The sequence below is a fragment of the Cannabis sativa genome, chromosome 2, assembly GCF_029168945.1.
Source record: "Cannabis sativa cultivar Pink pepper isolate KNU-18-1 chromosome 2, ASM2916894v1, whole genome shotgun sequence".
NCBI classification, from domain to species: domain Eukaryota; kingdom Viridiplantae; phylum Streptophyta; class Magnoliopsida; order Rosales; family Cannabaceae; genus Cannabis; species Cannabis sativa.
In genome coordinates, this window is record NC_083602.1 from 39,194,573 (window position 1) to 39,221,493 (window position 26,921).

Consider the following 26,921-nt stretch of genomic DNA (forward strand, 5'->3'; position numbering starts at 1 on the left):
GCAACTACAAAAACTGAACCAAGTAAATAATTTACATTATTTCAGGAAACGGAACCATTACAAATATTGGTGCAGAGCAATGGGCATTGGGATGACAACAGAAACTATGTTGATTATGAATCAAGTGGAGAATTAATTTCGACCAAGTGCACTTTTGAGGAACTAATGAGAATAATGATGGAAGAACTCCAATGCAACCATGAATCAACACAACTACAATGAAATATCAGGCGAAGGAAGGAGGCCAACCACTACAAATCAAGGATGACAAAAGTCTGTTGTTCTACATAAAGCTATTAACGAAGGAGGTTGATTTCACAAGGTACCCATTGTGTGTGAACAAAACCAGTAACACGGCACCACCTAACCAAACAATGGTGTGGAACAATATGATCATGGAATCGTATGAGAACAACGCAGCACAGGAAGACTTGCAGCAACCTGGAAACAACACGGCAACAACTTCCAAGCAACAACTATCTGCGCAGACGATGGGATCTGGTGAAGTTGATGCATTTTTCCTAGAAACAGTAACAGTGTCATCAGAATCAACCATACAACAACCAGACAACAACAGAGAAAAAACTACAGCAGTAGATGAAGATTTTGACTTCACCGACTATGCAAAGCTTGTGGCTGCAGAAATGGTACAGCAACTAGAAAACAACCAGGAAGAAGAAGAGGAAGTGGACAACACAGAAATGATGATCATCAATGACAAACGACATGAAACAATAGAGAAGGGGCAAATTTACAAGGACAAAGAAACATTGATAAGTACACTATGCTACTTTGCAATCAAGAAGACATTTCAATACAAAGTAGTGAAATCTTGCACAAAAGAATACAACATAGTGTGTTTGGACACAAACTGCAAATGGAGTTTAAAGGCTACAAAAAATGGAAACACAGAAACATTCATAATAAGGAGCTACGAAGAAGAACACACATGTGCAGTTACAATAAGATTTGGAGATCAACGACAAGCTACATCAAAGTTGATAGCAGACTTTGTAAAACCAAAATTCTTGAACCTGAAAACAAAGTGCAGCCCTGCAGACATAAAGACAGAAATGAAAGACAAATACGGAATAAAGATGAATTACATGAAAGCATGGCGTAGTAAAGAGCGAGCACAAACCCAGCTACATGGAAATGCTAAAGAGTCGTACAATCTCTTGCCTAGATACCTGTACATGCTACAGAAAACAAATCCAGGTAAAAAAAAATTTAAAAATTTTACTTTGAAAATATTTGTGAAAAAACAGTTGTTTTTGAGTTGTTATTTCGTTGAGTACATGTTGTTTGAAAAAATCCTGTTTGATTAAAATTCAGGAACATTAATAGACATAGAGAAAGATGATGATGACAGTTTCAAATATGCATTTGTTGCATTGAATGCTGCTATAAAAGGTTGGCCAAACTGCAAACCAATCATCGTGGTAGACGGTACATTCCTAAAGGCCGCGTATGGAGGCACGTTGCTCACTGCCAACACACAAGATGCAGAATCTAAAATTTTTCCACTAGCATACTGCATAGTTGATTCTGAGAACGATAAATCGTGGGAGTGGTTCTTAAAAAAAATAAGAGAAGCATTCGGGGTTCGAGAATGTCAATGCCTAATATCAGACAGACATGAAAGCATCATCAAAGCAACTAGGAAAGTGTTCCCTGAAATAACACATGGCTACTGCATCTTCCACCTCTTGTCGAACCTCAAAACAAAATTCAAGAAAAATGCAAAGCATTTCAGAGTGCCATTCTTTGCAGCTGCAAAAGCTTACACAGAAATGGAGTTTGAATTCCATATGAGGGAGCTAGACAACTTGGATAAGCGCATAAGACCGTACCTGGAGAAAATTGGCCATGAAAAATGGTCAAGGTATCATTCAGAAAACAACAGGTGAAAACTAATAAGGAGGATAAAATTAATGATATGTTCACCTATTTATAGCGTTGTATTTGCGTTGTTTTTGCGTTGCGTTTGAGTTTTTTTTCCAAAAGTAGAACTATGACAGAAACTGTCCAAATTGTAGGTACTCTACCATGACATCAAACATAGCTGAGGCACTGAACTCAGCAAATTTAGCAGCAAGGGAAACACCAGTGACAACATTAATGGAGTGCTTGAGGGCACAAATGCAAGAGTGGACATACAATAATAGAAAGGAGGCACAAAAATGCACAACAAGGCTGACACCATCATCTGAGAAAAAACTCATAGGGAACTATGTACAGTCATTGCGACTAACAGTAAGTTCAGATTATCGTTCGCATAAAGTAAAATTAAAACAGTTGTGTTTGCATAGTTTTTTGGTTGTTTTAAAGTTGGTTTAAAACTTGCAGGTGAAACCAGCAAACCAGAACCTGTTTGAGGTGATAGATGAAGACAGAACAAGAATAGTAAACTTGAAGGAGAAGACGTGCACATGCAATAGATTTCAAAAAGATGAAATGCCATGTAACCATGCAGTCGCCGTCATGAAGGACTTGAACATAAACACATACAACTACTGTGCACAATACTACACATCAAAAGCATGGCTGCAAACATATGAAGAAACAGTATACCCAGTTGGAAACGTAAGAGAATGGGAACTTCCAGATTTTTTTGAAGAAATCATAGTGTTGCCTCCAAAGGAGAGAATCAAGTCTGGAAGGCCGAGGAAAAGAAGAATGGCAGCAGCTTGGGAAACAAAGAAACAAAACAAGTGTGGCAAGTGTGGACAAAAGGGACATAACAAAAAGACCTGCAGAAGAATTACAGCATAGAAGTGGAAACAACTACACATCAACCAAAAAACAACTATATTAAAACATTTAGAAAACACATACTGCATATTACGATTGGTTGTTACATACATTTTTTTATTGTGATTTTTTATGTGGAGAGATATTGATAATAGGGAATTGGTATTATTATCATTAATATACAAAAGAACATCAAATATTATAGTTAAATAATTAAATGAGTGGAAGAAGGTTGAAATTAATAAGAAGGAAAAATAAACTACATAAAGTGATTACAAATGCAATTTAGTTGTTTGTCAGATGGTTGTAATAAGGTTGTTAATAGTATGCTGTCATGACTAAGAGTAAATATAAAGATTAAAAATCCAAAAATATGAACAAATTAAAAACCAATTCCAATTAAGAAAAAAACATGATAGAAACAACAACTTGTCTATGATTATGAACATAATCTGGTAATAGAAAAACAAAAGCTACATAAAAAAAAGTAGTATTTCCAACAACAACCAATAGATAACTAAGACAAATTCTTCTTTGGACCCTTCGGAGGAGCCTCATCTTCACTATCAATAAATTCCACTTCTTTCATGCGAGCATACTTATAGAACAACACAGCAAGCCTATCACGGTGTTTCTCAACATCAAATATGGGAGGAATCGGTTTCATATCAATAAAGTATTCGGCGAACGATGCAACGAAACAACCACAGTCACTGCAAAACAACCAAAAAACAACAGCAGAAAAACTTAAAAAAGGAAAATAACATTACAAATTTTAAAAACATTTGAAAATAAAAAATAAAAACAACTTACTTCGAGGTTTGTTGAGGCAAACCATCAACCTTAACAACTTCGAAAGGGTCTAAACAAACCGGTTTGTTTTCCTTTTTGAACTCATCAAACAAAGCAAAAAAGTGGGGCAACAACACCGCAAATGGCTGACAAGCTTTGATAGCAGCACTATCTTTCATAGCAGTCGACAAGGAGTTGTACATGTACACACGCCTTTCCTCAATATTCAATCGACCAAGAATCCAATGTGATTCAGTCTCCATATGGATGATAAAGAAAACATGATCGCACAAATGCCAAGGGGAACCACATAACATTTTTCTACCTCTTATATAATCAGCAATGGCATGCTGGGCAGTTATCAAAGAAAGATTTTTTTTCTGTGCAATAAATTTTTCATACAAAGCATGAATGGTTTTGAAGAATAAGCAATCGGTGGTTGTGAACTTAACCTTTGGCTCCTTTGCATACTTTCCTTTTTTACGTAGATAGTAAAAAATGATGTCCAGATGCTGAACAATAAAAAATGAGAAATGTTCGAAAATCAGAAAATGAATTATATTTCAACAACTAAAAAACAACCAACAAACAACCTGAATAAAACTATAGACTGAAATTTTTGAAAAAAATCAAAAGAAAAAATAATTTAACTTACAGAATTAGTCAAACATTGGCCAGGATATGCAAGCTTGTGGAACCACATCTTGGTTGCAACATCTTCCACGCCAAAACGAAAAGGGGGAACAATCTTATCCTTACCCTTCAAGTAAACCTTCTCCTTATCATGCCTAACATTTTTAAAAAAAAAATGAAACATAAATAGTAAAGTAAAAAACAAAAAATACAAAAACACAACAAAAATGCTGAAAATAAACACTTACGGATCTTTCTTCGATCGGCGTCCTTCACCAAGCCACAAGTCAAAATCAATCTCGTCTTTATGTTCTACATCTTCACCAATCTTATCATCGAGAGGACACAACCCAGCCACATACTTAACAACTCCATAACCAGAACCATCTTTAGAACTAGAAATGGAAGAGTCATACTCCATAAACGGAGACGTCAGCGCTATGGGTTTCTTAGATTTCCTCTTGTCAACAAGAGGAGTTTCTTCAACGGGAATTGGGTCATCTTCAAGTTCAATGTTAGAATCAACATTGAGACCTGTTGCACCCATCTAATATATTTTTTCCACAAAAATGAAAGAAAATAGACAGTGTTAAACACAAAAAGTATGAAGAAACTAAAAAACAACCAAAAAAAAAATATACCTCAAAACAAACAAGACGACGATCCGTAACCTCAACATTTTCAGAAACTGAAATCTGTTTACAAGGATCACCACCAATTCCATCTGAAGACATCTGTTTATATATGGTATTAAAAAGGAATTAGAGCATGGTTAAAAAATAACAACCTTTGCACAACCAAAAAACAACACAAAAGCAACATTACCATAAGCTCAAGCTGCTTTTACCCCGGACTGAACAGTAGCCTCAACATCTATTTGAGTAGGGTCGTCATTGAAATCAACGAAATTCTTGATACAGAAAATAAAGGAAAAAGAAAATGGAAAAAAGTGAAGTTATTTTTTGTGAAAGACTTCAACAACTAAAAAAAAACTACATAACAAAATAAAAACAACAAGTAAAATAATAAGACCAACAATAAATTCCGAACAACATAATCTACAAACACAGCCATATAAATAACATAATAAATACAAATAAATAGTCTGAAAATAGTTGCAAATTTCTGAAAAATAAAACATAACAAGAGACATAACAATAACATAGAATTACAAGAGCACTACCTAAAACGGACTTACAACAAAATAAACCACACAAAGTAACTAAAACCTAGTTACATTGTCTACTTATCTACCTTCTCCTCACTATCAGTGGCATCATCATCACTGCCATTATCATTTTTTTCTTTTGAGTCAGAATCTTCATCGGCTTGATCATCCTTCTCTTCACCTTCACTACACTCCCCTTCGTCATCACCCATAACATTCTCTTCTTCATTTTCATCAGTTTCTTCAGATTCATTTAAATCAAAATCTGCTTCATCACCACCTCCATCATCATCATTGGAAGAGTCACTGCCTTTTTCCTATATTGAAATTACAAATTAAATTAGTATAAAACAACTTAAAAAAAACCGAAAAACAACTATTGAAAAACTAAAATACCTTGGCATAGGAATCGGCAAAAACAGTAGAAAACTGTGTCTGCATTGAAGCCATCTGAGCACCAAAAGAAACAAACTGTGCAGACACAAACTCTTTAAACTCAACCAAATCAGATGAAATCTTCTGTTGGGAAGTATGCAACGAATCGATCTTGACCTCCAACCCATGAAATTTCTCAGAAAAGGCCTCAAGCTTGACGAAATGTCACTGCGAGCAACGAGTTGGCTCTTCGGGGACAGGAAGACTCTTGTAAGAGTTGAAGTCGGTGTCAAACTTGAAGCTGCTCGGTTTCAAAGCTTTGAACTCACCGGTAGTGGGCCTCATATTTGAAAGTTGCAGCTGATCAAAAAACACCAAAATTAAAATTTCAATTATGAAGATTAATAATAATGAAAAACAACACAAAAACAACTACTGAAAAACCAAATTACAACAAACAGATATACCTTATCTTTGGAAACATCAAAGATAGTAGTCTTCAAAACTTTGAAAGTAGGTTGACTATTGCATGTCCACTGAGTGATCCTTGGAATACGAGAGCTTTCCTTTTGGCAGTACTTACCTTTCATGTACTTACAACACTCGTAGAACCAAACTTGAAGAACATGAGGACAACCAATCAAAGTGTAAAAAACACTCGGCCTCTTTCCCGAACTCTTTGCCTTCCTAACCCCCTCAACCCAACTATCAAGCTTACCCTTCAATGAGGAAATAGTCAATTCAAAAGAACTCCGGCCCCAAGCAAATTCATTGTACCTCCCACTATCTACAACATCTAAAATAGACTTGGGTACATTTTTATGCTTAGTGCAACTAAGCAAGAACCACTCCACGAAATACAAAACTGCCAACTTCACAGCATCCTCATCAGAATCACCCCACCTCTTGGTGGTAAAACATTCCCTAACAGATTCCTTAGTGATAGAGGACGAAGTTGGCCAATATCTTTCACAAAGACTATTAACCTCTTGCTTAAAATCTAAGACACTACAGTCACCTTCACAGTCTAACCCAGTAATCAATGCAAATTCCTCAATGCTAAACCTAAGCCTAACACCGCGTATCATAACCCACAACTCAGCATCATTAGGTTGCTGAACCTCTCGGAGCAACAACCCATGAAACACTTGGGGTTGAACTTTAAAATCGGGAAGGTTAAGGAAATGACCAAAACAGGTTTTTGAAAAGATTTCAAGCTGTACATCTGAAAGACAAGATTTAATGTTCTCTATCACCTGGAAAGTAGCAGTGGAAAAGGCTTTAGCAATGAACAGATTCTTCTGGTCATAAATATAATCCCATTCCTGTAGCAATATAAACAAAATAAATCAGGACAAAAACAAAAAAAACTAAAAATAAAAATAGAAAACAAATAATAAAAATAATATTTTTTTTTAAAAAAAAGACACCTTAGGGGGATTTTTCTTTGGTAGGTCAAATCCTTCAACCTTCACTGAGGTCCTAGCATGGACCTGCAACAAAAAAGAAAAACAAAAGCAACAAATCTTAGATACAATAACAATGAATATATAAAAATGTAGTAACCAAATTACAGCCAATAAAAAACCTAAAAACAACGTTTATGAAACCCTTACAGTATGATAAATGTAAGAGATAAACAACTTTCAAAAAAATATAAACAACTAAAATAAAAACAACACTGTACAAACTCGTTGTTATGAAATTTCGAAAATGGTAGTCGATAATAGTAGTGTGACAAACAACCGAGAAAAAACTGACAATAAACATATACAAAACTAAAGAATAAACTGAAAGATCTTGTTGCAATTGAAATTAGTAAAATGCTTCTCAATACCAATAGTGTGTAAAACAACCGAAAACAAATTCACAATAAACATATAACCAACCAATGGGGAAAAGCAATTCAAAACTGTGACAAAATACGAATTGAACTGGGTTTTTTTTCAACAACCAAACAACAACTGAATAAAAACAACAAAACAACATCAACCACAATACATGACAGAAATACATAAAGAACACCAAAAAAACATAAAAACATCCTAATAAACACCTAAACCAGTGACCTAAAAAGCTCATGTAAAAATTAACACAATAAAATGAAACCAAGCAAATTTAAATTACCTTTGATTCAACTTTGGGCTTTTGGTCCTCACCATGCACTTCATCCTCAAAATCAGAATCTGAGGAAACCTAGAACAAAAAATGGGGAAAACTTTAAATCATCAAATGTAACACCAGAAATAAAACAACCAGAAAAAAACTAAAGAAAAATTTAAAAACAACAAAGAGAAACTTACATCGCGTGCAGACTTGGAAATTTTTGCTCTCTTAATCTTAGGAGCATCTACTTTAACAGGAAGGGCTCTTTTCTTAGAGGTCGATGTCTCTGGAACATCAGCCACTAAATTTTTAGCAATTTTTTTTAACCCCATTTTAGGTTCGACTTTGGAAGTAACAGTTGGAGCCTTCTTCGATTTTTTAGAAACTTTCTTCGCCGGAGATGGTGATTTCGAACCACTTCTAGTGGTTGCCATTTATATAGAGAAAAAATAGAGGAGGATGACAATGTAGGTTGAGGAAAAAGTGGGTGAGGGCTTGGAGAAGGTGATCGTGGGAAGAAAAAATTGGTTAGGGCTTGATAATGGTGATCGTGGGAAGCTCGGTTTGAAGAGTGGAAGAATCAGGTAAATGAAAAATTCAAAAAAAAATAAAAAGAAAGGATTTATGAGGTGGCGTGCGTGTACGTGTGTAAGGAAGAAGGGAAAAGGTAAAATTGTAATTATTAAACTTTTTGAAAAGTAAAATTGAAAAATGTAAAAGTTAAAAAAGTTTAAAAAACCGTGTAAGGATAAAAATGTAAAAAAGGTGTCAATTTTGACATGAGGTGTAAAAATCTCTATTTAATTTTTCAATTAAATTAAATGTATTACATTCAAGAAATAAATAATTAAGTGTTGAGAAGGCTTCATTATTAATCTCTAGTTTAATACTAGAAAAAATATTCTAAACTTGAATTGTACCAAAATTAATTATAATATAATTAATTTCACAATGTATAATATTTTCTATTTAATATTAGAAATAATAAGTAGTCTAGAAATAACTATCTAGAAAATATCTCATTTTAACTAAGTATCTTTTCAAAAAAAAAAATTGAAAAATATCTGATTTAAGTTGTTATAGAAAGAATCTAAAACTTAAATATTTTCAAATTTGAATTCAATTAAATATCAAGTTTTAACCACTTAATTTGAAAAATATTCCATTTTAAGTTTAAAACTAACTTAAAAAATATCTCAAGAATCTTCAATAACAAATTCTTAGAATTCCTCAAATTAATTTTAAATTCAAAAAAATATTCAAATTTAAGTTAGATAAGAAAAATCAGTTAAAATAACTAATTTATAACTTAAATAGGAATATTTAATGAATAAGCTTCAGAAAGAATCTAGTTAGTTAAAAATCTTTATTTAATTAAATACAAGAAAAATACAAATAGTTTATCTAGAAATAATATCTAAAAACTAAGAGTGTTTTTCTTAAAATTAACTTTAAAATATATTAAAATGAATATAAATTTCATATATTTTAAAAGTTAATTATGTTGCTAATCAATTTTATTAGGTTAAACTAATTTAATTAATCTAGCACAGTTATTCAAATTAGGTAAATTGGCCTTCACAATTGGGGTAGTTCATGTGAGGAGGAGCTGGGTTCAGTATGTCGTACCCACTTCTATTGGCCCCCAACTCTCTCACAACGCCCAAAAGAGAGGAATTTAACCTTAAAATAAATAACTGTTATTAATTGAATAGGTCCAAAAACTAAATGGACGTAAATAAAATTTAGCAGGGTGTGACATTTTATTTAGCAACAACCTATATGCATCTATAATAAAATAAACATATAGGCTCATACAGGCACACAGATTTGGATGGACCCTATCATGTTTCTAGGTCATACACAGATGAAAGAAGAATGTAAAATTTACCTGTTACAAATTATTTACTTGACCTATTGACAATTGAACCATGGGTTAAAATCAGATCATTGGATCTGTCAACAAGTTAACCATGGCAATTTAGATCAAGCAATAATAGGTTTAATGAAACTTTCTTATAAGCTAAAACACATACTCCTCCAACAAGTTGAATTGGATAGTTAGATGTAGGATTTATTTAATTTTAAATAATTAAATTTCGAAAATAATAAATAATAATAAAAAAACTTGGATTTTAAATTAAAATAAAATAACATTTAAAATTAAACGTACAATTTTGAAAAATTAGGTTTCAACTAACCTAAGTATCATTTCAAAAATTGCTAACCACTTTTTAAAAATTTCATGTTATTTTATAAATTAAATATTCAATAAAATAAAAAATGATAAATTAATATCCTTTTCTGATTTTATAATGTAATTTAAATAAGAAAATAACAAAATTTAAAAATTAGCAAAATATCTTATTTCTATTCAAAATATCATGATTATAGTTATCTTATTTTAAATTTAAATAAGGTCAAATTATTTTAAAAAAATTAATTTTAAAAAAAATTTAATATCTGACCTTAAATTTAAAAAATAAGATAAAATAATCAAATTTAAAAATAAGATAAAAAATTAAGAAAAAAGATAGATTTTTAGCTATTTTCAAATTCAAATTACACTAATATCTAAAATTAATTTTTAAAAATTCAAATTAATTTATTTCTGATAATTAGATTTGAAAATTGAAAAGTAAAAATCAAAATACAAAACTACACAAAAAATCGGAAGTTAATTCCATGAAATAGCATGAAGAATCAAAGAAAACGAAAAAATTTGGAAGTGGTACGGATAGTATGCAATGCATATTGGCCGCGCGCGTATGCTGGGAGGCTTGGCCGAGGTCCCTCGGCGCAGGAGGCTGCATGCAGCCTCTCCGCGCGGACAAGGGACGAGTTTAGACAAAATCGTATCTGACCGAGGAAGCTCGGTCGAGCTTGTGTCTGAGCGCGTGCATCCGAGGGTTGCACCATCATCTGTGCGCGTAGGTGGGTGACACCATCCCGATATTTTTCCGATTTTCAAAAATTCATAACCAATTCAAATAAAATCAAAATTGAGCTCTCTAAAAAAGTAAATTGCTTAATTTTTCCCAAACTATCCAATAAAAATAATTATAGAAATAGAATTTCAACTATTTTTCGCGAAAATTCACAAACATCAATCAATCATCATATAACACAATCATATAACACATAAATCAACATGAAACCATCCATATCACATACAAATCATTTTAAGTACAAATTTCTTGCAAGCAAATCAATTACCATGGCTCTGATACCAGTTGTTGGAATTTATTTTACCAGGATCTTAGATCTACTCACAAGTATGTTGTTTAACATCCTAAATATGAACTTTCTAAAACGATAATTAAACACATATAAAGTTAAGAAAACCTTACATTGGTTGCAGCGGAATAATATGTCTCCTTCCACTCAGATCTCTAACCCTTGTATCCTTTCTGTCGCAGAGTATTATCAAGATCTGAGCCCGAATGTCTTTCTCTTTGAATGTGATCCTTCACAGTCTTCCAATCTATGATTGAGGTACCACTTGCTGTGTGTGGGCACTACTCTATCACTAGAGGGTTTGAAATTATGAAGAAGAAAAGAGAGAGAGAGAGAGGGTTGGCTATAGAGAGAAAGTGGAAGGCTCAGTTTTTCTGAAAGGCAATCTTAAGAAAACTGTTGACAAAAACTTATTTTTGACTGAGCCATCACTTTCTATTTATAGGCAACTACTAGGTTTAGGTTAGTAATTATTTAACATTAAAATAATAAAAATATTAATTGCAAAAAGTCAATCAAGTGGCCGGCCATAGGTGTTAGTGGGCCTCACTTGGATTTTGCAGTTTTCACAATTTTTTATTTCTATTTCCTCAAAAACGCAAATTTTCTAATTCTAGCCATTTAAATGTCAAAACTAATTAAGTTTATAATATCTTGATTAAGTTCAATATCGGTCCAGTCCAATGTATACTCCATACATTCGAAACTAGTATACTTTACCAATATCCCAGAAAGAACATAACACTTACTCCAAGTGTAAGTACACATCATCGTTGATTATCACATCAGTATAAATCCAAAAACACTGATGAAACAGGGACTTAGTCTTTTGAATCATATAATCACAATCACATTCCACTGTGTTGACAATACTATAATTGTGAATAAATATATGTTCTGGACTTAACTGACTTTGTGCATATATTAAACATAGTAAACCATAAGCATGAAAAATTCATTTCAATATAATCAGATTTACTTATTAATATAGATCAGAAATAACATTTAATGTTGCATGGTTCGCATGATTTATTTCATGATTATATGTACATAATGTATGAATTCTATTTAAGTCTAGAACATATCAATTTGTTAATGATTATAGTGTTGTCAACACAGTGGAATATAATCTTAATTATATGTTCGAAAGTTTATTCCCTGATTTGTGAGAACACTGGATTTAGACTGACATGGTATAATCAGCGATAGGTATTCTTAGACCTTGGATAAGTATTATGTCCTTTCCAGGACATTGGCAAAGTTTACCAGCATCAGATGTATGGAGTATACATCGGAAGGGACCGATATTGAACTTTGATTAGATATATTAGAATTTACCGTAATGTCTATTCAATTCAATATCACTTGTTGGTCCTAGATCAAATGATCTTAATCATGATATGATTAGGTTCAATCTCAAGAGTGTTATTCGTGTTCTTTGATTTGTTAGTTAAGGCTACTTTGTGGTCAGGGTGATACGTACATTTTGGGAACACGGTAGTGCAATTGAGTGGGAGCGCTAACATAAATATGGAATCTATAGCTTCTATCTGGCGAATAGAAAGTAAAAGATGATTTCCTTCGAGCTTAACCAAACGAAAATAAAAGGTGGAGATCTCATTTCACTTAGCTGAAATATCATTTATACGGGGTTAAGTGTTTTAAGGATAAAATACAATGTAGGGTGTTACGGTAATTTAATCCCTTTACATTGTAAATCATCTATATAGAGGATCATTGATCACATTAGGGTTATAACAATGGATAACTAATGTCGTGTCTATATCGTGGAACATATAGAGCGTTCTATATACTGAAAGTGCAATTCTAAGTTGTATGCGTGGATTCAACGAAGAATTAATGAGTCAGTGAATTTAGGATATAAATTCTTGATCTACTTATTAGAAGCTCGAATATATAGACCCATTGTCCCCATACTTGTTGAGACCATACTGCTTGTAAGACTCAGTTAATTGATTTTGATTATTCAATTATAATTCTAAAATTAGACTATGTCTACTTTGTGAATTTTCACTAAGCAAGGGCGAAATTGTAAAGAAAAGAGATTCTAGGCTATTTATTAATTAAGAGACTTTATATGTCTAATTAATAAATATATTAAATGACAATATTATTTAATAATTAATTTTTAGTTATTAAATAATTAGAATTGACATTTAAATTGTTGAATTTGAAAATTGGCGTTTTTGAGAAAATCAGATGCAGGAATGATAAAACAGCAAAATTGCATAAGTGAGGCCCATTATCCAAGCCCATGGCCGGCCACACTTTATGGGTTTTATCATTTATTTTTTCATTATTTTAATGCCAAATAATTCTAACCTAAACCTAGGTGGTTACCTATAAATAGATAGTGATGGCTCTCATTCACACTTGAACTTCTGTCAGATGAAAACTGAGCCTCTATCTTTTCTCTATAGGCCGAACCTCTTCCCTTCTCTTTTCTTCTCTAAATTTTCGAAATCCTTGAGTGAATGAGTGAGTACCCACACACATCAAGTGGTATCTCAATCATAGTGTGTAAGACTGTGGAAAACCATCCATCAAGAAGGAGAATCAACGTCAAAGGAAGGAGAGAAAGAGATCCAGGTTCAGATATTGATAATGCTCTGCTACAGAAAGGAATCAAGGGCTAGATATCTGAACGAAAGGAGTCATTATATTCCGCTGCACCCAATGTAAGGTTTCCTAAACTTTATATGTGTTTATTTCATTGTTTTAGAATTCATATTAGGATGTTAATGAAACCTACTTGTTAGTAAATCTAGATCCTGGTAAAATATATCCAACAGTAATGGGTTTTATTTAGGGCACAAAACACAACATAGACTACTTCACGAATTGGATGGAGGCTGAGCCAATGAAGACTATAACTGCTAAAAAAGCACTAGACTTTGTAATCAAAAACATAGTGTGTCGATATGGCTTGCCTCACAAAATAGTCTCAGACAATGGAAAGCAGTTTGACTGCAAAGAGTTCACTGACTTCTGCAACCAACACGAAGTCGTTAAAAGCTTCTCCGCAGTGGCAACACCACAAACAAACGGACAAGCAGAAGCGGTCAACAAAATCCTAAATGTCACCCTAAAGTAAAAGCTGCTGGCCTACAAAAACAATTGGACCGAAGAATTACGAAGAGTGTTATAGGCCTACCGGACAACCCCAAGAACCACGACCGGCCACTCGCCATTTTCAATGGCGTACGGTTGTGAAGCAATAGTCCCGGTGGAAATGTTATTCCCGTCCCATAGGAGAACAACTTACGATCCAACAACAAACAAGGCCTTATTACAAGAAGCGTTGGATCAAATTGAAGAACTCTGGGATGAGTCTCAAATACGAATGGCAGCTTATCAAAAGAAGGTGACTAAGTACTTAAACTCTAAGGTTAAAAGTAGAAAATTCACTATTGGTGATATGGTCTTAAGAAGACTCTTCCCAACCACTCAAGAACCCGGAGTGGGGGTACTTGGGACAAATTGGGAAGGGCCATATAAAATTGAGGATGAGATCGGCTCCGGAACCTATAAGCTAAAAAGATTGGATAGAACCATTGTGCCAAGGGCTTGGAATGCCGATCATCTCCGGAAGTATTACCAATAGTCAAAAAATGTAAACTTAGGCTTTGTTAAGAGAATTTGTACCATAAAGTATATGCAACCTCTAAATTTTTAATAAAGCTGAGTGCCTTAAAAATAATGTTTTCATGCCACTCAGGGGGTACCAAGGCATACCACACGGACAAATGTAAAACAGGCCAAAAGTAAAAATAAAATCAAGCAGAATATATATCAAAGTGAAAATATATATATATTTAAATATATATATATTTAAATATATATATATTTAAATATCCTGACCCAAAAGCAGGTCCAAAAAAAATATGAAGGGCCTGGGGACGGGCCGTAATAACTGTCTCGCCTTAGAAGATAATAATTTAGTTGTCTGAAAGGAAAGAAAAGAGACTATAAATGTAAAAAAAAAATAATACTTGTAATAGTGAAAATTGGTTGGACTACTTGGCCTATTCAATACGAGGAGGAAGACGAGGGCACCGGCGTTCTTCGAGCAAAGCATCAAGCGTCCTCTTCTTCTCCCGGAACTTAGCGAGGGCTTCTTCAAGTTTGGGATAAAAGTCAAGCTTGATGCTCTGTCCATTCGACTGCCAGGCCATATAGACCCCATCATCAAAGCGCTTGACGCAATGCTTGGAGACAACTGGGGTCAGGAGCTCATCTCTTTTGGCCTTTTTCAGGGCCTGATCTTTAAAGTCTCTTAGCTCCTTCACCTCCACAGTCAGGTTGGCCGTCGACTACAAGTCCGCCTGATGCAATTCCTCTAAGGACTTCAACTTAGCAGCCATTTTGTCCATAGCCTCCCTGGCTTCCCGAAGCTCGCGCTTGGCCCTGGCTGTAGCCTCACCCTCCGCCTTCAGCTCCTCCCAGTGCCTGGCCTCTGCCTCAGCCTCCCTTTTCTTGGCCTCCTCCTAGAATGCCCTCCTTTTGGCAGACAAGTTCCGCAGGATCTTCACGCCCTCGTCTATGCCCACAAATTCAGACATGACGAACCCATGATCGATCAGGGTCTTGGAAAGGCGGTCGGTCTCAGCAGTAATCTGGGAAAAGAAACAAGAATGAAATAAGATGCCTTAGACAAAATATAAGAGAAGGGAAGAAATTACAAGTACTCACCGTGGCCAGAGCATAGCTGATGTCTTGCACCTGGTATACGGAGTTCATGGAGGCACAAGCCGCGTATCTCTTGGCTGGGAATTGTGTCAGGTGGGAGACAAATTGGCTAGTCATCTCCGAGGCGAAGGGAGCTAGGGTAGGCTTGACAAAGCGGTTGAACCAATCCGTCAAAGGGTCCATGTTAAGTTCCTAAGGATTCCGGAAGGCGTCTTTGTGCAAAGTTTTCTGCTGCTCCTCCCGCAGAATCTTCTTTAGGGCCTCCACCTCAGCGTGTCCCCGACTGAACTCGTCTAGGGTGTAGCTGTGTTTGGCAACACGAAGCATTTGCCTTTCCTCATCCACAGGGACCGGGGTCAGCACAATGCCGTGCGACACAGTATACCCCTCCGGTTCGGGAGGAATCCCGGAGTCATTGCTCACAGCTGGAGTGTCCCCCCTCCGGGTTCGCTTAGAAGGCTCAGTTTCAACCATCTTGCCCTTCCGCTTGCGCGCGAGGGCGGCCGCAGCCTCGACCTCATCTTCCTCGACTTCCCCCTCCTCTTCTATCAAGACGATCGTGCCTGAAGGGGCATTGGACGAGGACCTCCCGGGGGTCACCAACTGGGATGGAGCCGGAGGCAGAGAAGCGTCAGGGCTATATGTCTCGGCAAGAGTAGCCAAAAGGTTTTCCATAGGCCTGGCTGCTTCAACAAAGAAATAAACAAAGTGTTAGAATAATCATGAGAAAGGCGTGCGCCCAACAAGAAAGCAATAACATTAGTCCTGCCCTGACTCTCTAACTCAGCCCTAGCAAAGTCTTGGACTAAAATGCTGGCTTCATCATCCCTAAGAAAGCTGTCCGAGGGGAGAAACGAGCTGGAGGATAAATGGGCTGAATGGTTCAGGGGAATAGGCGCCGGAGGTCTAGAGCCCATCCGAGACCGACCCCTTACATTCGGGTAAATGACCTTGGAACGATTGAAGTCATCCACCGACTGATTCTCGGATATCAGCTTGGCCTTCTGACAGTTCTAGTCGTGACCAAGTCCCCAACGTTGAGGGCCTTCTTGTCATAAGTGGAGAAAGTCTTGGCCCGCTGGAGGAATACTCGAGTAGGTGCGGTCCGCATGTAAGGTGGGATCCTAACCCACTCTGTAAGAAGCTCCGGGCGGTCCATGGCCTGAAAACCGGAGGAAAAGAAGAAGCGGTGGCAGTACTCCTTCACGTGCTATTGATGGTTGAAAGGGACTGGGCCCTCGTTCAAAGGGTGGGCCCAGATGCCATAAAATTCGTGTTTAAATTTGTCCCGCTTCTTGGGAATAGAAACAATTTAATAAAAGTACAAAATTTCAGCCGGACTGGGCGAACCCCAGCTCCGGGCAACATACGAAATGAACAAGCTTGAAAGCAGGCAGTAAGCTTGAGGGATTAGTTGGTACGGCGCAAGGCCAACAAAAACTAAGAAGTTTACAAAATAGTCCTGAAGAGGGAGCATATCCCCGGACATCAAGTGGGTCTGGCTCCAAGCTCCGAAGCCCCCGTAATTGTGATTGGGTGTCTCCTCGTCCCGAGGCAACCGGTGGAAGGTCCCGGAGGCCGATGGTATGATGCCTGCCACCACCACAATCTTTTCAAGCTAGTGAGCACAAGTCAGTGTGGAGTGGAGCTCATCCGCCTCCCATCCGTTAGCACCGGACTTAAAGTTCTCTTGGGCCACACGCCCCTGCATGACCTGCTCCAGGGTGGCCAGTTGGACCTCTCCCTTCTTGGAAGACTTAGAACCAGACGCGGAAGCAGACATTTTGGTTCTGAAAAAATCGAGAAAATCCAGCAGTTTGGCCCCAAACAAAACCCTAATGTTCGAAAAGGGGAATGGGGGTCCCCTAACCGCTGGAAAGAGGCCCCCTCTGGACACTTGCCAAATAAGAAAACCCCAATAGATTTTCCTTGGCAAGAATCGGGTGTAAAAATACCAAAGGCAGTGACATTGCAAAAGAAAAAAAGAGAAAAGGGAAAAAAGGGCAAAGCCGAGAAAGCAAGATCTACTCTAAGCCCTAAAGACGTTATTACGTAAGATAAGGATGGTTCCTAAATAGAAACATAGTAAAAAGGAGCAGTCAAGACGCAGAAAAAGAGGAATTTAACGCATCATACAGTAAATTCAGGCAAAGTCATTCCTAGAAGTTCGACATCCAACCCAGAAATCATAAAACATGCTATATAAACGAACAGTAAGCAAGTATAAGGTATACGAAGAACTTACATGATGTTTGAAGGCTGGGGGTTGGTGTTGATCGCCGGTAGAAGGAAGACTGGCAACGACGAAGGAATAGAAGCAAGTAATCTATGGTGTTTGAAATTTCTTTTCTCTCTGAGAAAACTCTAAGAAAATTTGGTAAAATGCTGAAAGTAACAAAATGAAGTAAGAAGGCTGGCTTTTATAGGCCAGAGAAGGTGTGAGATAGCTGTGATCGACCATCATCGTACGGTCGGGATGGAAATCGATTTGCATTCTACAGATCCAATGGTTGGAATAAGCGCTCATCAAGGCGGTAGAAAACGTTTGAGTACTCGACTGACACCCATTTAATGCGCCGTATCAATAAATGGACAGAAAACGAATCGTTGTCTGCAAAAAGCAAATAACTGCAGTAATGATGGTCATTAATATATCCCCACGCGCCCAAGGCACATGCCAGAAGGCAACCGGAGGCATCTAAGCAAGCCTTGTTTACTTTTTTACCAAACAAGGCTTGGGGGTAAATGTTGCCCCTGATTTTGTCCAAAATACGTGGACCAACTGGATTGAGACGCATAGACTGAAGAGGTTAAACTTTGGGATAATTCAACTAAGTCTCCTTAATCAAAGGGATCGGCATTTAACATGACTCCCGGAGAAGGCATGTAAGTTTCACATACTCCCGTAGAGCAAAGCTACGAAGAAGCACCTCCAGGAGGTATCAAATCTTGTCTGAACAGTCACCTCGCATTTAATATCGCATGGAAGAAGGCGTATCGAAACTACCATATGTCTTAAAGTCTGACGGTGTAACCCCCCTTCTGCAGCTACTACTCTATGATTAATAACCCTAGTGACGGCTACTTTACGAGAAATCACATCAGTCAAGGAAGGATAAAGGACTACGTCCATTAAACCCCTAAAAAGCCTAGGGGTTAGACCATGCATTTCCTATAATGTATCCATTGGGATGTGTGCCTTTACTGAATATTACAGAAAGACATGTACCTCCATTCTAGGGATCACCCCACAAAAAACACTATAAATACCCCCCCAAACTCATTAAGGCAGGGGTCGAGAATTCTGGGTTTCATAAGAACTAGAGAGGAAAACCACCAACAACATTCTCTGTGATAAATACTCTCATAAATACACAGACTCGTGGACTAAGGCTCATTAATGCCCCAACCACGTAAAAATCTCTCTCATTAATTCCTTATAGCTTTCTTAAATACTATTATTATACTGGTTGCCGAAAACCTCGGTCAACAATAATCAACTTAAATATTAATTTTCTTATTTAATTAAATATTTAAAAAAATACCAAAAAGTCTTCCTAGAAAATATCAATCTAGAGAATTCATAAACTAATTACTAATTTTATAATTAAAACTAATCTAATTTAGTCTATTTATTTTAACTAAATCATTAATAAAAATTACTTGATTTAAGTTTATCTAAAATAATTAATAAATTAATTTTCAACTTTAATCTAATATTTAAAATTTAAAAATTTAATAAAATTTGCATTAAAATAAATAAATCCAATTCGAAATTAGATGGAAAAATGATCATTAAAATAAATTAAAATACATTCGTAAAATTATTCTAATTTATGTTGATCTGAAATTGAAAAATTTTCAACTTAAATATAAATTTCTATTTAATTGAATTCATTAAAATAGAAATAATTAACTATGTTGAATAAAATAAACATAATTATTAATTCTAAATTAAAATCTAAGAAAGTAACTTAATTTAAGTTGGTCCAAAATAAATTAAAAATTAATTTATAACTTAAGTATATTTTCTATTTAATTAAATTTCATGAAATAGAATCAAATAATTAAGTATCTTGAACAAAATCAACTTAATTATTAATTCTATTTAAGTTCTAAGAAAAATATTCTAATTTCAGGTTGTCTAAAATTAATCAACAAATTAATTTCAACTTAAAAATATGTTTCTACTTAATTAAATATTAGAAAATATAAATTAGTTACTAGAAATCACTATCTAGAATATTTCATTAAACTAAGCATATTTATTCAAAATAAATTTTAAAATAATCCAATGAAAAATTAATTCCATTTATTTCGAAATTAATTATGTTGCTAATTCAATTTTAATTAGGTTAAACTAGTATAACTAGCCTAATACAATTATTTAAATGAGGCAAATGGGCCTTCACAATTGGGGTTGTTCATGTGAGGGAGGGCTAGGTTCAATATGTCGTAGCCACTACTAATGGCCCCCTAACTCTCACACAAGGCCCAAAGGAGATTAATTTAAACTCTCATTAAATAATTGTTATTTATTGAATAAGCCTAATATTAATTGGGCCTAAAGAAAACTATCAATTGTAATATTTTATTTTAGCAACACAGTCTATTTAAATATCTAGAAATAAATGGGCTTCCTATATGCATCTAAGCCCAAAAGTAAACATATATGCTCACACATGTCAAATTGGATGGGCCCAATCATGTTACTAGGTTTACATAGATGAAAAAAATTACAAAATTTACCTGTTACAAATTATTTATAGGATCTATTGACAAGTGGACTATAATTAAAATCAGATCATTGGATTTGTCAACAAGTTAATCATAGCAAGTTAGATCAAATAAATAATAGGTTTGTTAAAAAACAGTTTTGAATAAACAATTAAATAAAATAAACAATGACCATGTAACAAATGTGAAATAAGATATTAATATACTTAAATTATTATTTAACTAACCAACTAAATTTTGAAAATTTAGTGTTGTTAAAAACAACCTTAAATATCTCATCAAAATTTAAAATTCAAAAAAAAAAATGAAACTAATTTAAAATATCTAGGTTTATTTAAATTATTTTTATCAAATTAAATTAAATATCTACTAAGATAACTCATTTGAAAATAACCAAAAAGATATATTCAATATCATTTTCTAATCGTATAATTTAATAAAATTAAAATAGCAAAATAAACTAATTTTAAAATAGATGTGGTTAGACAATTATTATTTTAAGAATAAAATAATAAACAAATAATAATTATCCTAATTATATGTCAAAATATTTCAAATTAAGCATTATTCAAATTTCTACAAAAATATCTAGGTTATTTAAATATTTAAAATACAATTTATAAATTTCTAATAAGTGAAAGGATATAAAATAGCATAAATATCATTTTTCTAACTTATAATTTATAAACAATTAAATATTGGGGAATTACCCCATACACTATTTTTTGAACTTTTTTTTTTCAAATTTACGGTTTGGGTTTCTAAAGTGGTTGCAACACTAGTTGCAATAGGGGTTTCTATACAATTTTTTGTTGCAATTTAGGTTGTAAAGTTACTTGCAATGGGGGTTTCTATGTAGAATTCTGTAAAAATGCAAAAAAAAAAAACTGTTTTGAAGTGTAAAAATGAAAAGCCCCTTAAATATTTAACAAAATAACAAATTTTTGAATTTTAAAATATTATGGTTAGAATATCTACAAAAAATATCCAGGTTAATTTCACATTTATTAATTATTTAATTTAACTTATAATATAATTTTAGGGGAATTACCCCATATACTATTTTTTTTAACTTTTTTTTTTTTAAATTTACGATTTGGGTTTCTAAAGTGGTTGCAGCGCTAGTTGCAATAAGGCTTTCTATACGAGTTTTTGTTGCAAATTAAGTTGCAGCGCTAGTTGCAATAGGGGTTTCTATGTAGAATTCCATAAAAATGTAAAAAAAAAAACTATTTTGAAGTGTAAAAATGAAAAAGCCCCTTAATTTTGATATAATATTTCAAATTAAAAAGATAATGCTATCTTTAATTTAAAATATACGCAATATTAAAATATCCAACCTTATAATTAAATAATATATAAATATTAAAGAAATTAACAAATTTTTAAAATCTGACCATAATAAAAAATAAAAATAATTAATTTTTAAATTTAAACCTCAAAATATGAAAATTATTAATAATCTATTAAAAATAAATATTATTAATTTGCAATTGATATTTAAGTTTAAATAATTTAAAAATAATATTTTATTTTAATTTTAGGGTTTAAAAATTGCAAAAATTTGAAATTTGAGGAAAAATCCCACAAAAATTGAAAATTTGGTGTTGGCTCGCAGCAAGGCTGCACGTGCAGCCATCATAGGCTGCAATTGGCCTCACAAGCGCGCGGAATGAAGGAGCTGCAGCCTCCTTGACCGAGAAACCTCGGTCAGGTGCGTCTTCCGTGTGTGGGCAGATCATAACTGAAGCAAGGGACGAGACAAGACTTCAAACAAGAATTTTGTCTGAGATGCGCGCGCGTAGGCGTGCCTTGTCCGAGTGCCTTGTGCACTCGATGCACCTAGTTGACACCATATGCATTCGAATTTTGAAAACACCATAACTTTTTCAATTTTTATCAAAATCGAGTTCTGTAAAAAACTAAATTGCTTAATTTTTCTGAAGGAATCCAAATAAAATATTTTCAGAACATAAATAAAATTATTTTCATGGAAAAACTTTGTAATTCACATACATTCATCAATTAACACATAAACCAACATGAACACATCCAAATAGACACACAAATCATATTCATCATTTAAATCCATATTTTATGAAAGTAAATCATTACCATGGCTCTAAGGCCAGTTGTTAGGAATATTTTACTAGGATCTAGATTTACTAACAAGTATGTTGATTAACATCCTAAATATGAATATCTCTAAAACAATGAAATAAACAAATAAGGGTTTAAGAAAACCTTACATTGATTGTAGCAGAATAATAATGACTCCTTCTGTTCGAGATCTCTAGCCCTTGATTCCTTTCTGTAGCAGAGCATTATCAAGATCTGAACCTAGATCTCTTTCTCTCCTTCGGGTTTGGTTACCACCGTCTTATTCACTATGATTGAGTACTTGACTTGCTATGTGTGGGCATGGCACTCATCACTAAGGGTTCGAATGTGGAAGAATAATGAAGGAGGTGAGAAAACACTACGGAGGGAACTACTTCATCTAGGTTTGGTTGAATTGTCATGGTGACATTAATTTGACAAGGTGTCAAGTGGATGAGATGAGAGCATCATGTTCCTTTTATAGTGTTTTAAGTAGGGCTTAGGGCTGAATTATATGGATTAAAAAAGAATACTATATTGGGCAAAAAATACTTCTTGGCCGTGCAATTAAAGTGGACAAATTTCTAGTTATAATTTTGCCACGTTATTTCAACCACTTATTCTTCTTTTCAATAATACCATATTTTCATATTCATCCTTATAAATCCCAAAAATATTTATTTAATAATTATAATTAATTACTAAATAAAATTGTCATTTATGTAATTTATTAATTAGACCATACAAAGTCTCTTAATTAAAAAAATTGACCCCAAAACCTCTTTTCTTCACAATTAAGCCCTTGCTTAGTGAAAATTCCTAAATAACACATAGTCTAATTTTAGAATTAATATAATTGATTAATTAAAATCAATTAACTGAGTCTGTAAGCAGTATTATCTCAACTAGTGAGGGGACCATGGGCCTATATAACCGAGCTTTCAATAAGTAGATCTAGAATTCACCAAGTAAATTCTCAACTTATTAATTCTGCCTTCCTCCACTATAGATTTGGAATTGAATACACTCTCAATTATATAGAACGCTCTATATGTACCATAATATGGATACGTTATGATAATCCATTGATACAATCCTAATAATCAAGGATCCTCTATAGATGATCTATATTAAATAGGGATAAATTTACCGTTCTATCCTTAATTGTATTTTATCCTTAAAATACTTAGCAACCTATAAATAATACTTCAATAAACTAATATAATTACTCAAATGAGGCCTCAATCATTTATCTCTATTCACCCAAGCTCGAAGGAGATAATCGTTTCACTTCTAAATACCTATAGAAGTTATAGATTCCATATCTATGTTTAGTGTTCCCACTCTATTGTACTATCATTTTCCCAAAATGTACGTATCACCCAAACCAAAAGGTAGGCTTAACTAAAAAATCAAAGAACACAAATAACACTCTTGAGATCGAACCTAACCATGTTAGGATTAAGATACATAGACCTAAGATCAACCATTGATATTGACTTAGAAAGATATAACGGTAAGTTTATGATATCTTATCCAAGATCAATATCGCTCCCTTCCAATGTATACTCCATACATATGATACTGGTAAACTTTGCCAATGCACTGGAAAGGACATGACAGTTATCAACGGTGTAAGTATACCTATCACTGATTATCATGTCAGTCTAAATCCAGTGAACTGATAAATTACGGAATTAAACTTTTGAACATATAATCATGATTATATTCCACTGTGCTGACGACACTATAATCATGAATAAATACATATGTTCTAGACTTAATAGAATTTATACATTAAACATAATCATGAAATAAATCATGTGAACCATGCAACATAATATGCGATTTTTGATCTTTATTAATTAGTAAATCTAATTATATTAAAATGAGTTTTCGTATGAGACTCATGCTGATCATAGTTTTTTGAATATTATTGTTTCATGACCTAGTCTCTATGTCATCATAGGTAGATCAGGTGTATACTCATCTGTAGGTGAAAGACCTAGAATATGTACAGGAAGTTACTTGACTCTGAGCCCTAATAATATGGTGGTTATTAGGCGTGACTACCCAATTTAGGATGTCATTTTGTATGATTTGTATCCAGACCTATGGGTCTAGTGGACAGTGTGATATGCACGAGTAGCTTATCTCTTATGATTATTTTTTCTCTCTATTTTGTTTCTACATGATTATGAGATGTTTTTTTTTACAGAGCTAACCATGTAGGGATTTTTATTAAATTACTGATCTTTTGATGATAGTTGTCTTTTTACTGGGCTTTATAAGCTCACCCCTATATTTCCCTTCCAGGAACTCAGTTTGATTCTTGTGGATGTGAGAAAGTCGTTGATGGAGAATGAAGAGATTAGCTTAGTCCTACTTTGATTATTAATTAACTCTTCTTTAAAGATTGGATGAAATGTATATAATTATTAATGGATGGTCAGTATCATTTATATCGTCATGACTGGTCAGTATCAATTATGATTGATGCTATAAGTATTATTTTAGTATTTTGTCGGATTATTAATTCTAACTATTTGGTGATTATATAACTGTAAGAATATTATTATTGTATATACTGATGAGTGATCTTATTTTATGACAATTATTTTCTAATAATTATAGTAGTTATTACATTATTTTAATTATAGGTCTTATATAATTTTGTAATATATATAAGGGATCATTTGTAAGTCTTAATTTTTGCAAGGGTCAAAGTGTGACTTTTGACCACTTGAGTTATGAATATTACATAATTGCCACGACCTAGGGCTCGGGTCGTGACAAAAAGAGTCACTTGTGATCGAGCAGTAGAAGATTAGTGAGCAAAAAATAGCCACTATCTTGAGGGGAGATGTTAGAGATTCCCACATCGATAATATGTGTAAACTAAATACAATACATAAGATGTATGGGCTACTCTTCTCATTGCTTATTAGTTTGAGATGGAACCCATTACACCTTAGCATACTATACACCTTACTATACACTCACTTAATCCTACTTTCTAAGCTACACATTTTCATATTCTAAAAATCAACTACAATCTACCACTCTTTTGACGATAAAAATAAATAGAATATAATTGATTAACTACATTGCTATAAAAGTTATATTTGAAGGGTATTATTAACGAGTCTTATATTATAGAAGATACAATTTAGTAGTGCAAAAAGTTTAAGAGACAAAAAAAATACTAATTATTTTATATAAAAAGTTACATATGGAAAGCAGAAAAAAGTTACTAAACATAAAAAAAAAAAATATAAAAAAACAAACATGTGAAAGACCTAAAAGAAGATCTATAGTATAATAAATTAAAAAAAAAATAATAATGAGATTAGTATATAAAAAATGAGGTTTCATATTAATGACAAAAAGTTGTTATTATTATTTTTGGAAAGGTGTAAGTAGTCGATTTTGTTTTTAACGAGTGTAGTAGATTATTACATATGCATTACTGAATTCTTTCATCTCATGTGGAATGATTTAAACTTAATAGTGATAATTAAGTTAAGATGAGAGAGAAAGAGTCATGTGAAGTGTGTGAGGGGTGACAGAAGCATCGTGGTTGTGTGTATTAGTTATAAACGTGTTTATTGCTGGGTGTGTGATTAGATTACTCATCCACTACTACTAAACTTGCTTTTTTCGTTAGTCTAGAACCAATTGGCCAATTTTACGGATAGATGCGATCAAGTTTGCTAAAAAATGCGATGTATGCCACCGAATTTCCACCTATGTTAACAGACAACCAAATCAATTAAATTCTATCTCCAATCCAATGGCCATTCAAAGTCTGGGGCATAAATTTAATAGGCAAATTCCCAAAGGAAAAAGAGGAATAAAGTATACAGTAGTTGCAATTTACCAAGTGGGTTGAGGCTAAGGCTTTAGCAACAATAATAGCAGCAAAGCTACACGAGTTTCTTTATCAAGCAATTATTTGCAGGTTTGGAATTCCATAAAAATTAATTTCTAATAAAGGAAATCAATTTAAATGTAAAGAAATGCAAAAGATATGTGATGATCTAGGGATTCAAAAAGCTTTTCAGTACTCACATATTGTCAAAGTAATGGTCAGACCGAGGCAATCAACAAAATAATCAAGCACACCATAAAAGGTAAGCTCGAAGAACGAAAAGGCGTTTGGCCAGAAGAGCTGCCGCAAGTATTGTTATCAAACAATACCACTCCTCGCTCCATAATTGGTGAAACCTCCTTTTCACTCTCTTATGGGTGTGAGGCCATGGTCACAGTTGAGGTAGGAGCCGAATCGCTGAGAAGAGATGTTTTCAAC

The 26,921-nt window shown here is 33.9% G+C and overlaps 4 protein-coding genes across 4 annotated transcripts; 1 reads left to right on the plus strand and 3 right to left on the minus strand.

The window, feature by feature from the left end:
- The first annotated feature begins 238 nt into the window (after positions 1–238).
- On the plus strand, positions 239–3,153 carry LOC133034949 (uncharacterized). Its single transcript, XM_061110515.1, has 4 exons — positions 239–1,218; positions 1,336–1,906; positions 2,040–2,256; positions 2,350–3,153. Exons 1-4 carry the CDS (start codon positions 375–377, stop codon positions 2,773–2,775), a joined length of 2,058 nt encoding a protein of 685 aa, XP_060966498.1. The 5' UTR covers positions 239–374; the 3' UTR covers positions 2,776–3,153.
- Positions 3,129–4,975, minus strand: LOC115720454 (uncharacterized). Its single transcript, XM_061110516.1, has 5 exons — positions 4,821–4,975; positions 4,428–4,726; positions 4,202–4,334; positions 3,568–4,058; positions 3,129–3,467 (listed from the first exon to the last, which is right to left on the minus strand). Exons 1-5 carry the CDS (start codon positions 4,911–4,913, stop codon positions 3,272–3,274), a joined length of 1,212 nt encoding a protein of 403 aa, XP_060966499.1. The 5' UTR covers positions 4,914–4,975; the 3' UTR covers positions 3,129–3,271.
- A 222-nt stretch (positions 4,976–5,197) lies between these two features.
- On the minus strand, positions 5,198–5,887 carry LOC133033965 (uncharacterized). The gene is made up of 2 exons (XM_061109008.1): positions 5,744–5,887; positions 5,198–5,664 (listed from the first exon to the last, which is right to left on the minus strand). The coding sequence occupies exons 1-2, from the start codon at positions 5,795–5,797 to the stop codon at positions 5,422–5,424; spliced, it is 297 nt and encodes a 98-aa protein (XP_060964991.1). The 5' UTR covers positions 5,798–5,887; the 3' UTR covers positions 5,198–5,421.
- Positions 5,888–6,091: 204 nt separating this feature from the next.
- Positions 6,092–8,262, minus strand: LOC115699302 (uncharacterized). Its single transcript, XM_061109344.1, has 4 exons — positions 8,026–8,262; positions 7,850–7,918; positions 7,153–7,215; positions 6,092–7,047 (listed from the first exon to the last, which is right to left on the minus strand). Exons 1-4 carry the CDS (start codon positions 8,260–8,262, stop codon positions 6,124–6,126), a joined length of 1,293 nt encoding a protein of 430 aa, XP_060965327.1. The 3' UTR covers positions 6,092–6,123.
- Positions 8,263–26,921: the final 18,659 nt, after the last annotated feature.